This window comes from Castor canadensis, chromosome 14 (assembly GCF_047511655.1).
Source record: "Castor canadensis chromosome 14, mCasCan1.hap1v2, whole genome shotgun sequence".
NCBI lineage: Eukaryota > Metazoa > Chordata > Mammalia > Rodentia > Castoridae > Castor > Castor canadensis.
Window position 1 is genome coordinate 101,710,206 of NC_133399.1, and position 18,707 is coordinate 101,728,912.

At 37.6% G+C, this 18,707-nt stretch overlaps 1 protein-coding gene across 7 annotated transcripts in view; it reads left to right on the plus strand.

The window, feature by feature from the left end:
• Nucleotides 1-18,707, plus strand: part of Ppp3cc (protein phosphatase 3 catalytic subunit gamma) — a 65,669-nt gene that overhangs the window by 26,990 nt on the left and 19,972 nt on the right. For all 7 annotated transcript variants that reach the window (XM_074055155.1, XM_074055153.1, XM_074055152.1 and 4 more), the window contains 6 exons: nucleotides 4,516-4,661; nucleotides 6,279-6,418; nucleotides 11,655-11,732; nucleotides 11,819-11,913; nucleotides 16,292-16,417; nucleotides 17,037-17,105. In XM_074055155.1, coding sequence (XP_073911256.1) covers nucleotides 4,516-4,661; nucleotides 6,279-6,418; nucleotides 11,655-11,732; nucleotides 11,819-11,913; nucleotides 16,292-16,417; nucleotides 17,037-17,105 — 654 coding nt within the window. The remainder of the gene's footprint in view (nucleotides 1-4,515; nucleotides 4,662-6,278; nucleotides 6,419-11,654; nucleotides 11,733-11,818; nucleotides 11,914-16,291; nucleotides 16,418-17,036; nucleotides 17,106-18,707) is intronic.

Consider the following 18,707-nt stretch of genomic DNA (forward strand, 5'->3'; position numbering starts at 1 on the left):
CTCATGAACTACTTACCTTGGGCTGGCTTCAAACCCCAATCCTTTTGATTTCTGCCTCCTGAGTAGTTAGGATTACAGGCATCAGCTATTGGCACACAGCCAGGAGGGCATTTTTCACACGGGAATTTCATCTCTTAACTTTTGGGAAACAACATGAAAGAGTGATCTTGTACCTGCTATTTTTCAAATGCCTTTAACTCAAAATAATCAATGTGCCAAAGTGGCATATTTTAGGATGGCATATTCTTAACTCCTTATTCTTCATATAAAGATGTGATATGATCTCCAAACTATGTTATTAGGTACCAAAAACCAGGATCAGAACAGTGTATGTATGCTACCATCTGTGGAGAAAACAAAAGCATGCTGTGAAAAGAAAATAATATGCATATCTGCATGTATTTGAATATACTGTCTTTGTAAGGACACCCAGGAAACCTGTAATACTGGTTGTCTACCAAGAGGGGACAGGAAGTACTGTGTAACCTTTTATAGTTTTTAAATTTTGAGCCATATATGAACTTTTTTAGTAAAATCTTTTAATGAAAGCAAATAAAAATTAAAACAAATATGTAATCAATGGCTAGACTAGGTTGTGATTTCTTGCAACTAGTGCTATCAAAACTGCTTTCAGCTGTGGGCTGGCTCAAGCAGTAGAGCACCTGCTTAGTAAATGGGAGACTCTTTCAAACTCCAGTACTGCCAAAAAAAATCACTTTCAACGAATTTTGTTCAAATTTTGTTTTGTTAACATTGTATTATTGATGCTAGTTAGAACTTGTGTCACTGTGATCCTATGGCTATGATGCGTTTTTCTTCATTATAGTAATAATTATCTTATGGGCTCAATCTTAAAATTTTTTCATGAAAACAAAGCACTTGAATCAGCTAATTTAACCTTTGGGAGTTATATATTTGGCTATTTAGATTCTGTTAAGTATTTTACTTAAAATTAATGCTCAGGAGGCATATTGGGAGTTAGTTAAGAACATGAACAAGTTTAGTGCTATTTCTGCCAATTGCTAGCTTGCAACTCTGGGCAAGTAAGCCCCATTCATTCAGCTTTTAAATTAAGATAGTACTGGTACATACTTCATAAGGTTTCTGTGATGATTACATAATTTTATTGGTTAACACTTACATTGTACCTACTATGTGCCAGACACTATTTAATACATTTTCCACTTATGAATCCTGTTAATTTTCATAGCAACCTTAAATTGTAGGTGTTATTATCCTTCCCATTTTATAGAAAAGAAAACTAAAACACACAGAGTGAAGAAATTTGTTCAAAGTCTACAAGCTAGGAAATGGCTGGAGCTAAGGGTCAAACTGAAGCAGTCAGGTTCCAGATCACAATCACAGTGCTGTGTTGGATGCTTAGCTCATTGATGAGCTCATTGGGACCTTTCAACAAGTTCCAATAATATCAGTAATATAATAATATTATTATAAAGAGATTAGGTATTCATCATTGCAAATTAAGAAAGTGAAGCTAAAGAAGTAAAGAATAATAAATACCATCTTAAATCTAACCCCTCAGAAAATGTTAGCATTTATATATGCATATTCATATACTTTGAAAAAATAAAAATAGCATTATATTGTAGCCTGTGTTAGTCATATACTAATATGCTGTGAGTTTCTTTTTGCTTAGTTATTGAAGACTGGACATGGTGGCTCAGCCCTGAGTAGCCCTGCTACTCAGGAGGCAGAAATCAGGAGGATCACAGTTTAAGTCCAGCTTGGGTAAAAAAGTTACCAAGAGCTTATCTCAACAAATAAGCTGGGTGTGGTGGTACATGCTGTCATCCCAGCAGTATGAGAGACCGTAGTTAGGAGGAGTATGGTCCTAGTCAAAAAAATAGCAGACCCTATCCAAAAATTAAGTAAGGGCAAACAAATGGCTCAAATGGTAGAGTACCTGCCTAGCAAGCACAAGGCCTTGAGTTCAAATCCAGTGCCACCAAAAATATTTTTATTTTGGCCTTTTGCTTCAATTTTTAAATGGCTTAGTATACTAAACTCAATTGCTGTTTCTCTTCAGACTTGGCATTCTTTTCAGAAGTAAGCAAAGGAATTCTTTTGAGTCATTGTTAAGGGTGAAAGACACCTTACCTTTGCTAGATGGTATTGTGGAGCATGAATTAATCCGTGCCTTAAATTGTTGCCTTTATAAGATTAAGACTCTTATAAAGGAATTCCTTACTGACATTGGCAATGGAGAGAACTCTAGCTTCTAGGATTTTCAGGAGAAAACGTCCATAACTGGCACAAATTAAAGGTTTTTATTGTTGTTGTTTGTTTGCTTTTACTTTTAGCAGACTTTATGCCCAATGCTGAATCTACTTTTGAAATAGCCAAATTTTAGTGTTAAAATGCAAAGCAGTGAGGAGGATGTAACTGCGAAGAGATACAAAGATATGTGAGACATGGCTTTTCATTAACTTTTAACTTTGTTAAAGTTAACATATGTTGTTAGAAAGTGTGGTCCCTTGGTTTACACTTTCCCTTAGGAACTTTCTAGTCACTTCTGCCATCCAGATATTCTGTTCCAAATCTGGAGGATCCATCATTCTTCATCTTATTCCCCAAAGCCTTGCCAAGACCAGGCTCTTAAACTGAAACATGTTTTTTCTAGAAGCTTGGAGATTACAAAAAGAAAACAAATATGCAAATCATTACTCCCAGATAATGTGACTCACTAGATGCAGTTCTGCTCTCCTGCATGCTAGCTCATCTTTATAGAACTTCGGAAGAGGAGAAGCTCAGAGCTGTCTGTCTGTGTAACTTCTGGCTTCCTCCACCAGTGTGTACCCCCAAGCACAGCTTCACTTTGAAACCCAAGGCCAAGTACATGGCCTGTTTTCTGTGACTATAAGAAATGGGTACTTTATAAAGAAAAAAATTGTTTTGCTCCCAGTTCTGCAGGCTCAAGGCTATGGCACCAACATGGGCTTTGTGCTGGTGGAACCTCATGGTGGGAACACATGCTAATGAGAGATCCGGTGGTGAGACAGAGATTAAACCCAGGCCCTCCAGCATGCTTGACAAGAGCTCCACCTCTTGAGCAATCCTACCCCCCGTCCCAGCCCTTTTGTTTGTGGGGTTTTTGTTTGTTGCTTTTTTTTTTTAGGTAGGATCTTGCTACCTTTGCCCAGTATGGCCTCAAACATGCAATTCTCCTGCCTCTACCTCCTGAGTAGCTGGGAGTCCAGGTATGCACCACCACGCCTGGCCCAGTCTTTTTCCTTTCATAACAACCCTCTATTGAGAACTAAGCAGGGTCTCATAAGAACTACATTAATCTCTTCAGAGGGCAGTACTCCCAGTGCCCTTCACTAGGTTCCACTTGTTAAAGTTTCCTCATCTTAAAGGTTCCACTCCACTTCTTAGCAGCCTCACACTGAGGACCAAGCTTCCAACACAAAAAGCCTTGCGAGGTACTCCAAACCATATCCAAGCCATAGCACCACAGAAGAAGAAAACATTCCTTTTTTCTTTCTTTCTTTTTTTGGCCAAACTAGGTATTAAACTTAGGGCCTTGTGCTTTCTAGGCAGGCCTGCCACTTGAGTTGTGCCCCCATCTGTTTTTGTCTTGGTTAATTTTGAGATAGGATCTTGCATTTATGCCTGGACTGGCGGGGACCACAACCCATCTATTCATTCTTCCCGCATAGCTATAGCTGGAATGACAGACATGTGCCATTTTGTCCAGCTTTTTATTGTTTGAGTTAGGGGATCTTTTGAACTTTTTTGCCCAGGCTGGTCTCTAACTGCTTTCCTCCTAATCTGCTTCCTGAGTAGCTGGGATTGCAGACTTGAGCCACCATGCCCAGCCTCTTTTTCTCTTTAAAATAAATCCAATCTTTAATGGTTCCCGCCTATTATTTCATGACCTTTTCTTCCTGGAGACCCTTTATTTTGTGTATTAGAGTGCTCTCTTATTCTGTAGCTCTGACTAGACATCCATACCCAAATACAATTAATTAAGCCAAACATTTTCACATAAAATAGAATCTGAACATAATATACTTACAGATCTTAAAAATCATGGTACTTAAAAATGTGGACACTGTGCAAGGAGGGAGCTACTCTGGCTTAGAAATCTCATCCCAAGTGCCAATATCTTTTGTAAAAAGCCTTATTGATAGAGCTTCCAGGGTCCCAAAAGGGACATACCCAGTTGTAAGTTCGCTCAGAGGATCCCAAAGCTGTAGCCTCCGACCAGGTAATTGGGCAATTTTTACCATGAGCAGTGTTGCCTAATAAGAGCTGACAGCCTTATCAGGTTACCAGGGCAGCAAAACTAGAAAGTTAATGCACAGTTATGCTTGTCTTTAGAAAGAGACAGGAATTTTGTTAGCCCTTTATCTACAACTTTCCAAAAATATCTTTACAATGATTATTGTGTTTTCAGATATATGTGAATAAATGACTTTGAAATAGCTTCATACTTATCTGGCTTTTATCATTTTTCATTTATGATAGCTTTTCTTTTTCCTTTTTTGGTAGGTCGTGTCAAATATTCAGAACAGGTGTATGATGCATGTATGGAAACATTTGATAGTCTTCCTCTTGCTGCCCTCTTAAACCAGCAGTTTCTCTGTATACATGGAGGAATGTCACCTGAAATTAATAGTCTAGATGACATTAAGAAAGTAAGTAATTTTTGGGGGGTGGGACTGGGGTTTGAACTCAGGGCTTTATGCTTGCAAAGCAGAAGCTCTACTGCCTGAGCCACACCTCCAGTCCTGGTTATTTTGGAGATGACGTCTTGTGAACTATTTGTCAGGGCTGGTCTTAAACACTGATCCTCCTGATCTCTTCCTCTCAAGTAGCTAGGATTAAAGGTGTGAGCCACTGGTTCCTGGCTTAAAATTTTGTTTTTATTGAAGTCAATGTATAGCTTTAGCTTAAATTGTAAAAGTACATATTATCAAAACTAAAAAATAGAAATGACTTGTTATCTCATATTGCAAGATAATGATTATTAACACTTTAATACATATATCTGCCAGAAGTTTTCTTATTTTTTACTAAATCTCTGCCATTACCAGCTAGAAGCAGAACATTCTTAGAATGTAGCTCTGAAAAATTTAAACTGTGCCACACTGAGGAAGGAATGAAACCAGAGTTGTAATCCCAGTCCTGCTGTTAATTCTGTAACCTTGACCAAATGACATAATCTCTTAGCACATTTTCTGTGTGTGTGAAATGAAGAAGTTGGAGTGGCTGGTCTGAGGACTCCACCAGCTTTGAAATTCATTGACTTTAACATTTTAAATGATACAGTTTAATTGTTTCACCTGCCTTACATGGTATTTCCAGTATTCTGTATCTTCATGACTTCACTTACATTCTCCTGACTCTCTTCCCTCTTTGCCTTTGTATTCCCTTAGTTCTCGCTTATAGGTACCAAAACTAGAGATTTTTTTTGTTACTAAAACTGTTTTCTCTGAATTAAAGTCAGTTTCTTCAAGGAACTGGCTTTTTTGCTTTCTAACTGTCTTTTAAATACCTCACATTTTTGTTTTACATAGTAAATCTTGGATTTAACGATTCTGAATCAATTATAGTAATAATAAAGTTCCCCTTTTCACTCAGCAGACGTCCTGTCAATCTCAGCCTCCCAAGTAGCTAAGATTATAGGCATGAACCACTGGTGCATTAGGCTATTCTAGTTACCTTGTAATCTTTGAATTTTTATGCTTTTAACTAAAGCACCAGTGACTAAAAGTTAAGTTAATGAGTGATATTGACTGGCTTTCACTATGTAGAATGGAAAGCATAAAACCCCTTTACAAAAAAAAAAAAAAAAAAAAAAACCTAGCATTCTTTTAAAATAAGTCTCCATTGAAATGAAGTAAACCATGCACAGAACCATTGTAAAACCTTCCTGCTTTCCTGATAACATGGACTCCCACCAGCAATTGAAATTAACTTTATATAGTCTTTCTAAAACTGTGTGTTTCTGCAATGGTTGATTTCACATTTGAATTGAATGAGTACTGCTTTAAGATTAGGATATAAGGAGGTTCTTCTGTATGGTATGGTTAGATGGCAGGCAAATTCATAAACATTATTACAGAAAAATAACAAAAATTATATACCTAAATTTTTAAATGTTCATTTTCTTGAATTCAGGGACATCCTTCTGTGTCTTGCTGCCTTTTCTCCTATTTCTGTAGGTAGAAGGAGATTTTTAATTCACCTTCTAAGAGAGTCCTTTTGCTTTTTTTTTTTTTTTTTTCTTTTGGCTTTTGTGTTTCTTGCAGTTAGACAGGTTTATTGAACCTCCCGCCTTTGGGCCAGTGTGTGACCTGCTTTGGTCTGATCCCTTAGAGGATTATGGCGATGAGAACACCTCGGAGCACTATAGCCACAACACTGTCCGAGGGTGCTCTTACTTTTTCAGGTAAGCTAAGCCTCAAGAAGAAAATTGTGAAAGAAACTGTGGTAGATTTTACTAAATTATCTTAAGTACAAACATGTATAATATAGGGACTTCTATTTGATTCCTTCCTTCTTTCTTCCCTCCCTCCCTCTTTTCCTCCCTTCCTCCCTCCCAGGCAAATACTTGTTTAATTTCTTAATAGAAAATGCTTGTTTGTTTGTTTTATATTTTTTTAGATATTATGCCCTATGAAATTGGACATTTTACAATTCTCTCTCTCTCTCTCTCTCTCTCTCTCTCAGCCCTTCTTCCCCTCTCTTTGTGATGGGAATTAAACCCAGGGCCTTGTGCATGCCTAAGCATGGGCTCTGCCACTGAACTATTGTAGTCTTTGACTCCATCTTCCCAACACTTAGCTCCCTGGCAACTATAGTTCTAACTCTATACTTTATGAGCTTATCTAGTTTAGATTATACATATAAGATCATGTTAAAGTATTTCTTTTTCTATATCCACCTGATTTGGCAGGATTTCCTTCTTTTAAGGCTGAGTTTTACACACACACACACATACACACATAGATACACACACACACACACACACACATAGACACACACACACACACACACACACACACAGAGCCTGGTTATTGTGAATAATGCTGCAACAAATATGGGAGTACAGATACCCCTTTAATATACTGATTTCATTTCCTTTGGATATATACCCAGATGTAAGATTGCTGGATCATAAGATAGTTCTGTTTTCAATTTTTTGAGGAATTTCCATACTGTTTTTCCGTGGCAGTACTAAGTTAAATTACATTCCCACCAGCAGTGCACCCAGGGTTCCCTTTTCTTTAACATCCTTGCCAATATTTTTTGGATTTTTTTTTTTTTTCCTTTTTTTGGTACTAGTCTTTGAATTTAGGGCCTCAGGCTTGCTAGATAGGTACTTCACTGCTTGAGCCACACCTCCAATCCATTTTGCTCTGGTTATTTTTGAGATAAAGTCTCACAAACTATTTGCCCAGGCTAGCCTTTTGAATCTTTGTCCTCCTGATCTCAGCCTCCTGAGTAGCTAAGTAGGATTACAGGTGTGAGCCACCAGTGCCCAGCCCTACTTTGTCCTTTTTTAAATCAGGTTATATGTGGGATTTTCTTTTGTAACAGTTTCTGACTTAAAGTCTCTTCTGTCTGATTTAAGTATAGCCACTTCATTTGCATGAAATATCTTTATCCGTTTATTTTCAGCGTGAGTGTATCCTTAAATCTAAAACAAGTCTGTAGAGATGGCGTATGGTAGGGCCTTGCTATTTTAGCCAATCAATCTATGTGTTTCTATTGAGGAAATAATTAGCGTTAGGTAAGGACTTACCGTTGCCATTTTGCTAATGGTTTTCTGTCTGTTTTATGGTTATTCAGTTCTCTTTTTTTTTGGTAATTTTTATAGTAATATAAAAATCATCAAAAAATTGGTTTGGTTAATTTCTCTAAATCTTTGTGTTTCTACTAGAATTTTTTTTTTAACTATGGGGTTCATATCAACCATTTTATAGTTATAACAATCTATCTTTTTTTTTTTAATTTTAATTTTGGTGTTTTGGGACAGGGTTTCTCTGTGTTGCCCAGAGGATAGCCTTTAACTCATGATCATTCTTCCTCATCCTCCTGAGAGCTTGGATTTACAGGTGTGTGCTACCACACCCAACTAATAGCAATCTGTCTTAAACTAAGGAGAATTTAACTTCAATTGCATACAGAAACTCCTTTACTCCCTTCCCCATGTCAGGTCTTACTTAATATATTATTTCTGTTTGCAACTTTTTGTGGTTATGGTTTTCTTACTGCCTTTGTAAGTAAGTTACATAGTAGTCTTTAAAGTGGTTAATCTGCCAATGTTACATTATTGCATGTTTGTCTTTACAGTTACCTTTTGTAGTGAGATTTGTACTTTCATGTTGTTCAACATCTTATTGTTTTGACCTTAGCTCCTCTTGGCAGTTTTTGTAAAGCAAGTGACAGACTCCCTCAGTTTTGTTTGTCTAGAAAAGTCTTTATTGCTCCTTCATTCTTAAAGGACATTTTGCTGGGTAAAACCCAAAAGTCCTTTAAGACTTGAGTTAGCACTTTTTTTTTTTTTTTAATTTGAATATATTGTCTCCTTCTCTCCTGTCCTGTAGGCTTTGGCTCAGAAATCCACTGATAATCTAATAGAAGCTCCTTTTATATGACTAGTTGCATTTCTCTTACTGCTTTCAAATTCTCTTTGTTTTTGACTTTTAACTAATTACGATGTATCTTGGTGTAGAACTCTTTGGGTATTTGGAGATTCTTTGGGCTTCATGAATTGTGATGTGTATTTCCCTCCCTAGATTTGGGGAGTTCTCAGCTATCATTTCCATAAACTTTCTGTTCCCTTTCTATATTCTCCTTCTTGAACTTCCATAATACACACATTATTTTGTGTTTAATGCTGTTCTATAATTCTCATATACTTTTGACATTCTTGTTCATTTTTTTTACTTATAACTTAATTTTTTTAGGGAGACAGCACTGTGGTTTGAACTCAGAGTCTCATGCTTGCTAGTCATAACTGGATTATTTTAAATGACCTGCCTTTGAGTTTGCAAATTATTCTGTATAACTGAGTCTGCTGTTGAAGCTTTATTAGATTTTTTTCAGTTCAGTAGTTATATTCCTCATCTCCAGGATTACTAATTGGTTCTTTTTTGTGGTTTCTATTTCTTTATTAAATATCTCAGTTTGTTTCTGCATTCTAAATAATCTTTTAAATTACTTTTATTTTTTGGCAGGATTGGAGTTTGAACTCAGGGCTTCATGCTTGCAAAGCAGGTGCTCTGCTGCTTGAGCTACACCTCCTCCTATATTCTTACTCTGATTTCATTTAGTCTGTGTTCTCTTGTAGCTCATTGAGCTTCTTTAAGATGATCAACCTGAGCTTTTTTTTAATAGCAGTTTGTTAGGATAAATTAGTTGCACAAAGGGTTTTCATTGTGATATTTCCATACATGCATATATATCTTGATAAAATTCACCCTCCTTTGTTACTCTTTCTTTCAAGCAGAGTTCTTTGTCATGCAATTCATGAATCTCCCATGTCTTACGCGACAGTTACTGTAGCTTTATTAATTTCCTTTGGTGGCATCATGTTTGCCTGACACTTTGTGACCCACATAGACTTACATTGGTGTCTTTGCATTTGAAAGAGTAGACATCTCCTCTAGTCTTTACACCCAAGTTTGTCAGGTAAATAGATTTCTTCTGCTGGTTCCCATGGACTGATTAGACTGCTCTGCAATCGTGGTTGAACAGGGCTGGAGCCAGACCACTGGACTGCAGTAGGGCCATAAGTTGACAAGCCTGCTACTGAGCGCATACTCCTGCTATGTCCCTGAGTAGACACAACTGCCTCAAGAACTCAATAGAATGGAACTCCAGCTACGTCACAGGGATGGTTCAGGTCTGCATTTGGCTCCTGCATTTTACCCAGGGCCTGAATAGGTGAGGATCCCACCAGGTCTCCGGAAAGGCTGGACTGTTGAGGGCCACAGTAGAATGGGCCTAGAGCTTGGTTGCACTGTTGCTTCTGGTCTGCAGTTGAGTCCAGTTGGCAAGTGTGTTACCAGGGGCACCAATGGCTCTGGCTTCTCCCTGGGTCCTAGGCAAATGGGGCTCCTGTCAGGACCACAGACAAACAGGTCTGGAGCTAAGTCCTCAAAGGGCCAGGCTGCTTCTGGGACTAGAGTTGAAGGACTGCCTTTTCAGAATGGCCCTCCTTGGTCCTATGCTTCACCAAGATTTCACAGCCTCCACTTCAATCCTGAGACCCCTTCCCCCAAAGCACATAGTCTGTGAGTGCTTGACAGATTCTTGTTCTGTTTGTGAACAGAGCTGGGGACTTTCTATTCTGCCATCTTGATGATGTCACCTAGAATCTGTTTTAAAAGTGAGTATTTTCTAGTGAGCATAATGTGAAACAAAGACTTTTTCAAAATAAATAATTGGAGCCAGGTAATCCCAGCTATTCAGGAGACTGAGACATGAGGATTGTGGTTTGAGGCCAGTCCAGGCAAAAGTTAGTGAGACCCTATCTCAAAAGGAAGCCAGGTCTAGTGGCATGTACCTTTGTTCCAGCTACTTGGGAGGTGGAGGTAGGACAATTGCAGTTCGAGGCCAGCCCCAGCAAAGTTAGAGTGAGACCCTATCTGAAAAACAAAAGCAAAAGGAGTGGTGGTGTAGGTCAAGTGAGAGAGCAGCCATGAGTTCAATCCCCTCTACCACAAATTAATTAATTAACACCTGTATAATTCCAGGTTAATTGTGCATTTTCCAGTTCTTCATGTCAGGTATTTGTCATTCAGAAAGTATTAGTAGAGCTGGTGGAGTGGCTCAAGTGGTACAGTGCCTGCCAAGAAAGTAATAATAATAAGAATATCTTAGGAGCATGCACAGATATCATACTTTTCATTTGAGTATGGTTTGCTGTAATACTTACTTCTACTCCTGAAATATTCCTGTGTAGTAACATTTTGGTATTGATTGATATTACCTATAAAGCAGATTCTTTTACTTTTCTAATAGTTTGATGATTAAATAAAGCTGTGTATTCAGTTTATAACACCTGTTGTGCACATGTGCACACACATACATACTAGGATAGTGCTTTTTTTATATCAAGATACTAAGAAAAGTTTTCGTCTTGTATCATTATTGTTGTGGGTTAAGACAAAAGAAATTAAAAGATAGGGCACTCTTTCTATTCTAGGGTTGTCTCTTATTTTCATGTTTGATCTGTGAGGTATGTTAGTGAAATAGGAAAATAGAATGATGCTGGCTTGTATGGTGGTTCATATCTATTATCCCAGCTACTTGGGAGGTGGAGCTGAGTGGTTCTTGCCTGGGCAAGGTAAATGAGACTATCTCAGAAACAAAATATAATAAATAACTACAAGGGCTGGAGGTGTGGATCAATAGGATGGGACTTGCCTAGCACCCAGGAGGCCAAGGGTTCAATTCTCAGTATTGAAGAAGAAGGAGAGGAGGAAGGAGGAAGAAGAAGGAAAGAATAATAAAAGGAAGGAAGAAAGAAAAAGAAAGACAGTGATGATTTGCTAAGCTTTTAATGAAAGTTCAGGGCTGGGGTTGTGGCTCAAGTGGTAGAGTGCCTGCCTAGCAAGGGCGAGGCCCTGAGTTCAACTCATCCCACCAAAATGTTTTCTACTTTTCTTTTTCAGTTACCCTGCAGTTTGTGAATTTTTGCAGAACAACAATTTATTATCAATAATTAGAGCCCATGAAGCACAAGATGCTGGGTAAGTTACATTAAAACTGTTCCAAATAGCTTTGTACAAATTTTACTTTTAGTATTAAGACAGATGGACTGTCATCTCTTTTCCAGGTACCGAATGTATAGGAAGACCCAAACAACCGGCTTTCCATCCCTTATCACAATTTTCTCTGCTCCCAATTACCTGGATGTCTATAACAATAAAGGTAAAGAAGCCCAGCAATCTCTGTGCTTGGGGATGTAAATGTTGAGCTGTGTGTGTCTTGTTTTCTTTGTTGTGTTCATTTGTTTATTTGTATTCTTTGGTGTGCTGGGAATGGAACCCTGGGCCTTGTACATGCCAAGTCCACACTCTACCATTGGACTGTACCCCAGCACCTTTTGTTTGTTTGTTTGTTTGAAGTGCTGGGCACATGAGCCACACTCCCAATTCTTTTTTGCTTCAGTTATTTTTCAGAGGGGGTTTCGTGTTTTTCCCCAGACCTGGCTTCCAATTGCAGTCCTCCTACATGTAGTCTCCCACATAGCTGGAATTACAGTCACACCCATCAGGCTTGGCTTATGTGTTGAGATATGGTCTCACTATGTTTTGTCTGGGCTGGCCTTGAACCAAGATCCTCTTGATCTCTGCTTTCTGAATAGCTGGGATTACAGGTGTGAACCATCATGCCCAGCTTCCAAGTACCTATTTTTAAATATAAATTTTAAATAAGAAGAAAAGATCTTGGCTGGGAGTTGGGGTATAGTGCTATAGTAAAACACATGCTTAGCATTATCAAGACTCAAGGTTCAATCCCCAGTATCCTGGCCCCCCTCAAAAAGAAGTGATTTAATTGAAACAAAGGCCAATAAATTTAGAATATATGCCACTGCTTTGTCTTCATCTCCTAAGAATTGTTGGGTTCTTTGTGAGTATAAAGGTTTGTATTACTGAGCCAAAGAATAAAAATAATAAATAACTTCCAGGTCATGTTAGAACAGTTGCCTTAAATTATTTATTTTGGTGAATTTATTTATAACAGCATTTCAAAAATTACCATATGGTAGTTTGTTGTTGTTAATTTGTTGTTATTTTGAGGCAGGGTCTGGATAATTGGCCCAGGCTAGCCTAAACTTGTAAACCTCCTGCCTCAGCCTCCTGAGTGTTAGGATTACAGGCATGTACCACTACGCACAACTATCCACTTGGTGTTTATTATTTGTAAATTACCATGCTGTTTTTGGTCTTGTGATATAGTATAGATAGAGTGAATAATGTATAAAAAGTCAGAAAAAATTCTTCATTTTAGTTCAAGCCCTGCCAGAAACTAACAGTATGACTTGGGTGAGTCACATAATCTTTTTAAACCTCAGTTTCTCATATAAAAAAAGATTGGATATGCATGTGCCTTTTCCACAAATTCTACTTCTAAAACTTTGTCTTGTCAGAGCATTGTCCTACCCAAAATTTCATGTCTCTGTAACTATTTTACTGTTTATGTAATATGACTATAAAATAATAGGACTTTTTTTAAACAAACATGCCAAAATGAATATATCCAGATGAGTATTGTCCCTTCAAAGTAGTTACCTTGGCAGGCTACTCCAACAATGCAGTCATTGTTCAAAAACATTTTTGGAACTCCTGTTTTGGCGTTGCCTTCAGAGTCTGCGACATATTCTTTTGATTATCCTCACTGATGGGAAATCTTCGTCCTTTGAGGGTGGATTTGATTTTTGGACAGCCAAAAGTCATTCGGAGTCAAGACTGATAAATAAGGTGAGTGATTGAGCTCGATGACACCATTTGGGTCAGAACAAGGTATGATTATGAGGTAATGAGACTGGTTTTCCTTGTGTTGCTTGTACATGGACTCTGGAGGCAATTCCAGAAGAAGAGTTCCAAAAGTGTACTGAGTAATGGCGGCATCTTTCTCATGGAAAGGCAGCGAGTTGAAAAGAGCACTAACCTACTCGTCAGAATTCCTGGTTGAGTCCGACGTTACTTTTAAGTGTGTCACATTTAACTAGATGCTTTACTTCTCTGGGCCTCAGTTTATCTTTTAATTATTTGTCGTGTAGAGTTGTTAAGTTGGAATAATGAAAATTAATATTAAACATTGTTCAAAATATAAACTGCTATAATACTGTAATAATAATACTGTAATATTTTACTGTTACTCTTCCTGACGTGATGTATCAAAGGACGACACTCATCTGATACATAAGGTCTTGTGTGTTTGTAGTTGGTGGTTTCTTAAGTCTCATTACTTTATAGTCATACCTTGTATATGCAGTCGGGAGAGAGGTTTTAAAGAGGTCCACAAATATTACTCTTATTTTAAAATAAACTATGGAATGGCACATTTCATTTAAATCTTATTTCAGTGTCACTTCTGTGTTAGCCTTCAGTGACTTGTTTGGTATTTTTTGTGATGCTGGGGACGGAACCCAGGACCCCATGCTTGCTAGGCAAACATTCTACCACTGAGCTATACTTAGCCCTTGTCCATTTTTAAAAAGCATTTCTCTAAGTTCTCTCCTAGGCTTATGTTTTCTTTTTTACTTATCATCATTCTTCTCTAAGCCTTAGCTATCCTACAATGCTTTGGTTCTCCCTTTGTTCATTCTTTCTTATTTCCTTTTTCCCACTATTTCCAATATATTAGCAACTTGGTTTATTCTGGTTTTCTTCTTATCAAGTGTATGTACTACCTATGTTGTTAAATATCTTCAAGGAGTAGCCCTGTGCACCACTCTCTTTTTAAACCTCATTGCTGAAAGTGTCTACTGATCACCCAGTGGATTTATCAGAATGCCAAACTGAAAAACGCCACACAAATCAGCACCCACTGAACAATTTAGGAACTGCCGGTTCCTTTGTTCCCTTACTCTAATGTTCTTGTTCTTTAGTAAACTTTTTAAGTCACAGCCCATTCTACCTGGGTTTTCTGTCAGCTTTGGCATAATTGGTAACTTTATTTCAAAATGATCTTGTTTTCCTTGGTTGTTTGTTAAGCTTGCTTCCCCCCCAAAAAAAACAAAGAAAAATGGCAGAAAATATAGTATCTGAAACAAAACCTGGTGGCACTCTTTATACAGGTGCCTCTTAAAGTTGAAAAAGACAGCTTTATTGCCTTTTCCTCCTGTTGGTTTTTCTTTCTTTCTTCTTTCCTTCCTTTTTTTTTTTTTCTTTTTTTTTTTTGAGTATTCTTTAGGCTTATTTGTATCTACAGTATTTCTCAACTTCACTGGTTACCTGAAAGACCCCTAAGTTGTAATTTTTTAGATTCTTATTTCTAGTATTTGTTTTCTTGTCCACTGGGAACATACCCCAAAGCAGTCTTTTGTCCTGTTTAGGTTGAGAGACTTGTTGAGTAGTGATAGTCATTTAGCCTACATAAAATACATACACATGGAAGTCATGGGAAGTGTACCTGGTACACATTCAAAGATGTTTTTAAGGTTAGATTTTTAAGAACAAGTGTCCTATTTTCATTATAATCTATGGTGTACATTTTACACATTTAGTAACTTGAAATTTTCAGATACTAGGCTCAAAGAAACAGAAGTCAGATGATCTCCACTGGTCCTTTCTAGAGAAGCACTGTGCCATATCTCATGTTCACAGTGAGAATGAGTCAAAGAATAGGGCAAACAATATTGCTGGTGATGCGTACTAATGAATTTATTTATTTAGGTGAGACTGGGATTAAACTCACAGCTTTGCACCTTGCAAAGTAGGCACTCACAAAGCAGGTGCTCTGTAGCTTCAGCCTCACCTCCAGTTCATTTTGATCTGGTTATTTTGGGAATGGGGCTCTAGTGAACTATTTGCCTGGGCTGGCCTCAAACTTTGATTCTCCTGATCTCAGCCTCCCAAATTGCTAGGATTCTACAATTCTAGCCACTGGCACCCTGCTGAATTGGACTTTGAAATTTAAAATATAAAGAAAAATCAGTTTGGCATCAAAGTTTGCATACGATCATATGACCTCATTAGTATTAAACATTTTAATATCCTGGCAATATACTAACTGAGTAGAAGAAGCAGGCATCTTTAAAATCCATTCTGTTGTATGCAGAAATAATTTAATCTAATTTTTAAACATTAATTGTAAATTGCTCCAAGTTTACCATTGATGGATTGATAAGTGCTATTTACAAACTTGTGGAGAGTTTTTAAAGAAGCTTTAGCTATGGCTAATGACTCACAAAACAGGTTGTATGCAGTTGATGAGTGGTATTTGCCCTCAAAGGGAATCTGTAATTGGAACCATTTGGCCTATAAAAGGAAATTATAAGGGAATTTTTTATCATGTGGAACCTGAGGGTTCTATATGTAGTTTCTGTGCAGTGAACCTTTGAAGTTTCACAACTCAATTTTCTTATGTGAGCTCTTCAGGTATCTTTGTTCCTTAGAATAATTCTTAAGAGAATGAACTATATAAAATGCTTTAAAATTTCTCATCTGCCCTGCACCTAGTCCTGAATTTATAAATGGAAAGTAAGTAATTCTGTGTGGTAGGTTCATAGCTGGACAAAGTATACTGGTTAGCATGTCTTGTTCCTCTGTGCCCAGTTTTCTTGCTTTTTCCTTTATAGCTGCAGTGTTGAAATATGAAAACAACGTCATGAATATCAGGCAGTTTAACTGTTCTCCACACCCCTACTGGCTTCCAAACTTTATGGATGTTTTCACATGGTCTTTGCCTTTTGTTGGAGAAAAAGGTAAGAGAACTGCAGCTAATGTCTGTGCGGACATTAGCCATCTGATCCAACACCTTTACTTGCACATCTCTGGTGGTTTAGAAGTGTTCTTTCTCAAGTTCATCTGTTTGTTTTCTACAAAGGTTTTCAAGTTGTCACTTAATTAGTTCTCAGCTGCCACTTAGTTGATATTCTAAATATCTGTTTAAAGTAGTTGTCCTTACTATATAATCAAGGTGTTAAAATAAGTCACTGTACTCAGTGATTTCTTCAAGTGCTGAAGAGACTTAAACAGGATTTATTGTCCTTACAACTTTATTTGTATACAAAACAAACCTAGGCCTTTTGATGTAGTTCTTTGTAAAATGGGAAGAACTTTTTATGTGAGTATCTAGACCAAAGGCTTTGAACAGCAATCTAATTCAGTCTCTAAAGACTGTGTTCTTTTACTGGAGCAAGTAATCTACCTTAATGCCCTCTAAAGTCAGTGGTTACATATAATGCTGCTATTCGTAGCTATTAACAACACAGTAGTAAGTAATTTTTGTCTGCCTTTAAACTAACGTGTGTGTATTTAGAATCCACGTCATCTGAGAGAAAGAACGTTATGTGTAATTTTGGATTCTTTTGTCTTACACAGTCACAGAGATGCTAGTTAACATTCTCAACATATGCTCTGATGATGAACTAATTACTGAAGATGAAGAAGGTAAACTTGAACTAGAAACTAGGAAACTTTGGATTTTAGTTTATTGTGAATCTCCATCTCTCTCTCTCCCCCCCACCCTGTTTCTCTGTCATATTACAAAACAATTATGTTCATTGCAGAAAACTAAAATTACAAATGCAGGAAACCATAAATAGGAAAAATAGTCACCCATTATTCTATCATCTCATAAATGTCTACTGTTAACATGTTTTTTGGCAGTATTGGAGTTTGAACTCAGGGCTTCACACTTGCTAGGCAGGCGCTCTACCACTTAAATCACTCTGCCAGGCCTTTTTTGAGTTAGGTATTTTTGAGATAGGGTCTGCCTACGCTGGCCTCGAACCTCAATCCTTCTGATCTCTGCCTCCTGAATAGCTAGAATTTATAGGTGTGAGCCACTGGCACCAGCTCCAATGTTAACATCTTGATGAATATACTACATTAGCTGTCTTTTCTCTTTATATATGTTTTTTCCTCTCATTTTTCCTTCTTCTCTATCATTTTTTTGTTTTGGGTGGTATTAAGGTTTTTTGTTTTGATTTGTTTTTTGGCAGTATTGCAGTTTGAACTGAGGACTTTGTGCTTGCAAACAAGGCGCTTTACTGCTTGAGCCACGCCTCCAGTCCATTTTGCTTGGGTATTCTGGAGATGGGGTCTCACGAATATTTGCTCAGGCTCACCTTGAACCTCAGCCTCCAAAGTAGCCAGGATTGAGGCATGAGCCAGCAGCGCCTGGCTGGTACTAGTGTTTTGAGCTCAGCCTTGGCTTTCTAGACAGCTATTCTACCACTTGAGCCACTCCCATCCCTTTTTTATTTTTCTAGTTAATTTTCAGATCTCATGTTTTTATTTGGGGCCAGCCTCAAACTTTGGGGTGTTCCTTATAGGCAGGATGACAGGCACAGGCCATCACACCTGGCTTATTAAGATGAGGTCTTGCTAACTTTTTGCCTAGGCTGGCCTTGAACCATGATCCTCCCGATTTCTGCCTCCCCAATAGCTGGGATTACTGGTGTGAGGCCACTGCACCCAAGTTCATTTTTCTTATTTACAAAAATAAGTTCATGTAATGGTATTGTGAACATTTCCTTTTTTTTTTTTTTTTCTTTGTAGACTAGTTTCTCATGGTTACATAGTTGCTTGTGTTGATCATTCTTTTTTTTTCTTTTTTGGTAGTACTGGGCTTTGAACTCAGGGCCTCATGCATGCTAGGCAGGCACTCTACCACTTGAGCCATTCTATCAGCCGTGATAATTCTTTGTGCAAATCAATACTATGCTGTTGATTTTTTTTTTCCCTCGACTTTTGCTTTTAAAATCTCTTCCATTTTGAAAATACAGTAAGCCTGCCTTACTCACAGATTTGTTACATTTGGTTTTGACCAAGGAAGGTCAAAAATAATAAGTAAATAAATACATGAATGAATGAATAAATAAGAAATTTCAAAAAAAATTTTAAATTCCCTTGCATGCATTATGCAACTCAGTTGATGGGGAGAAGCTCTCCGTCAGTCCTGTTACTATCAGTTGTAAAAGTAGATAAAATGAAATGAAACATTAAGATCACTATTAACAAAAATTGAAAACAAAGCATAATATGAGG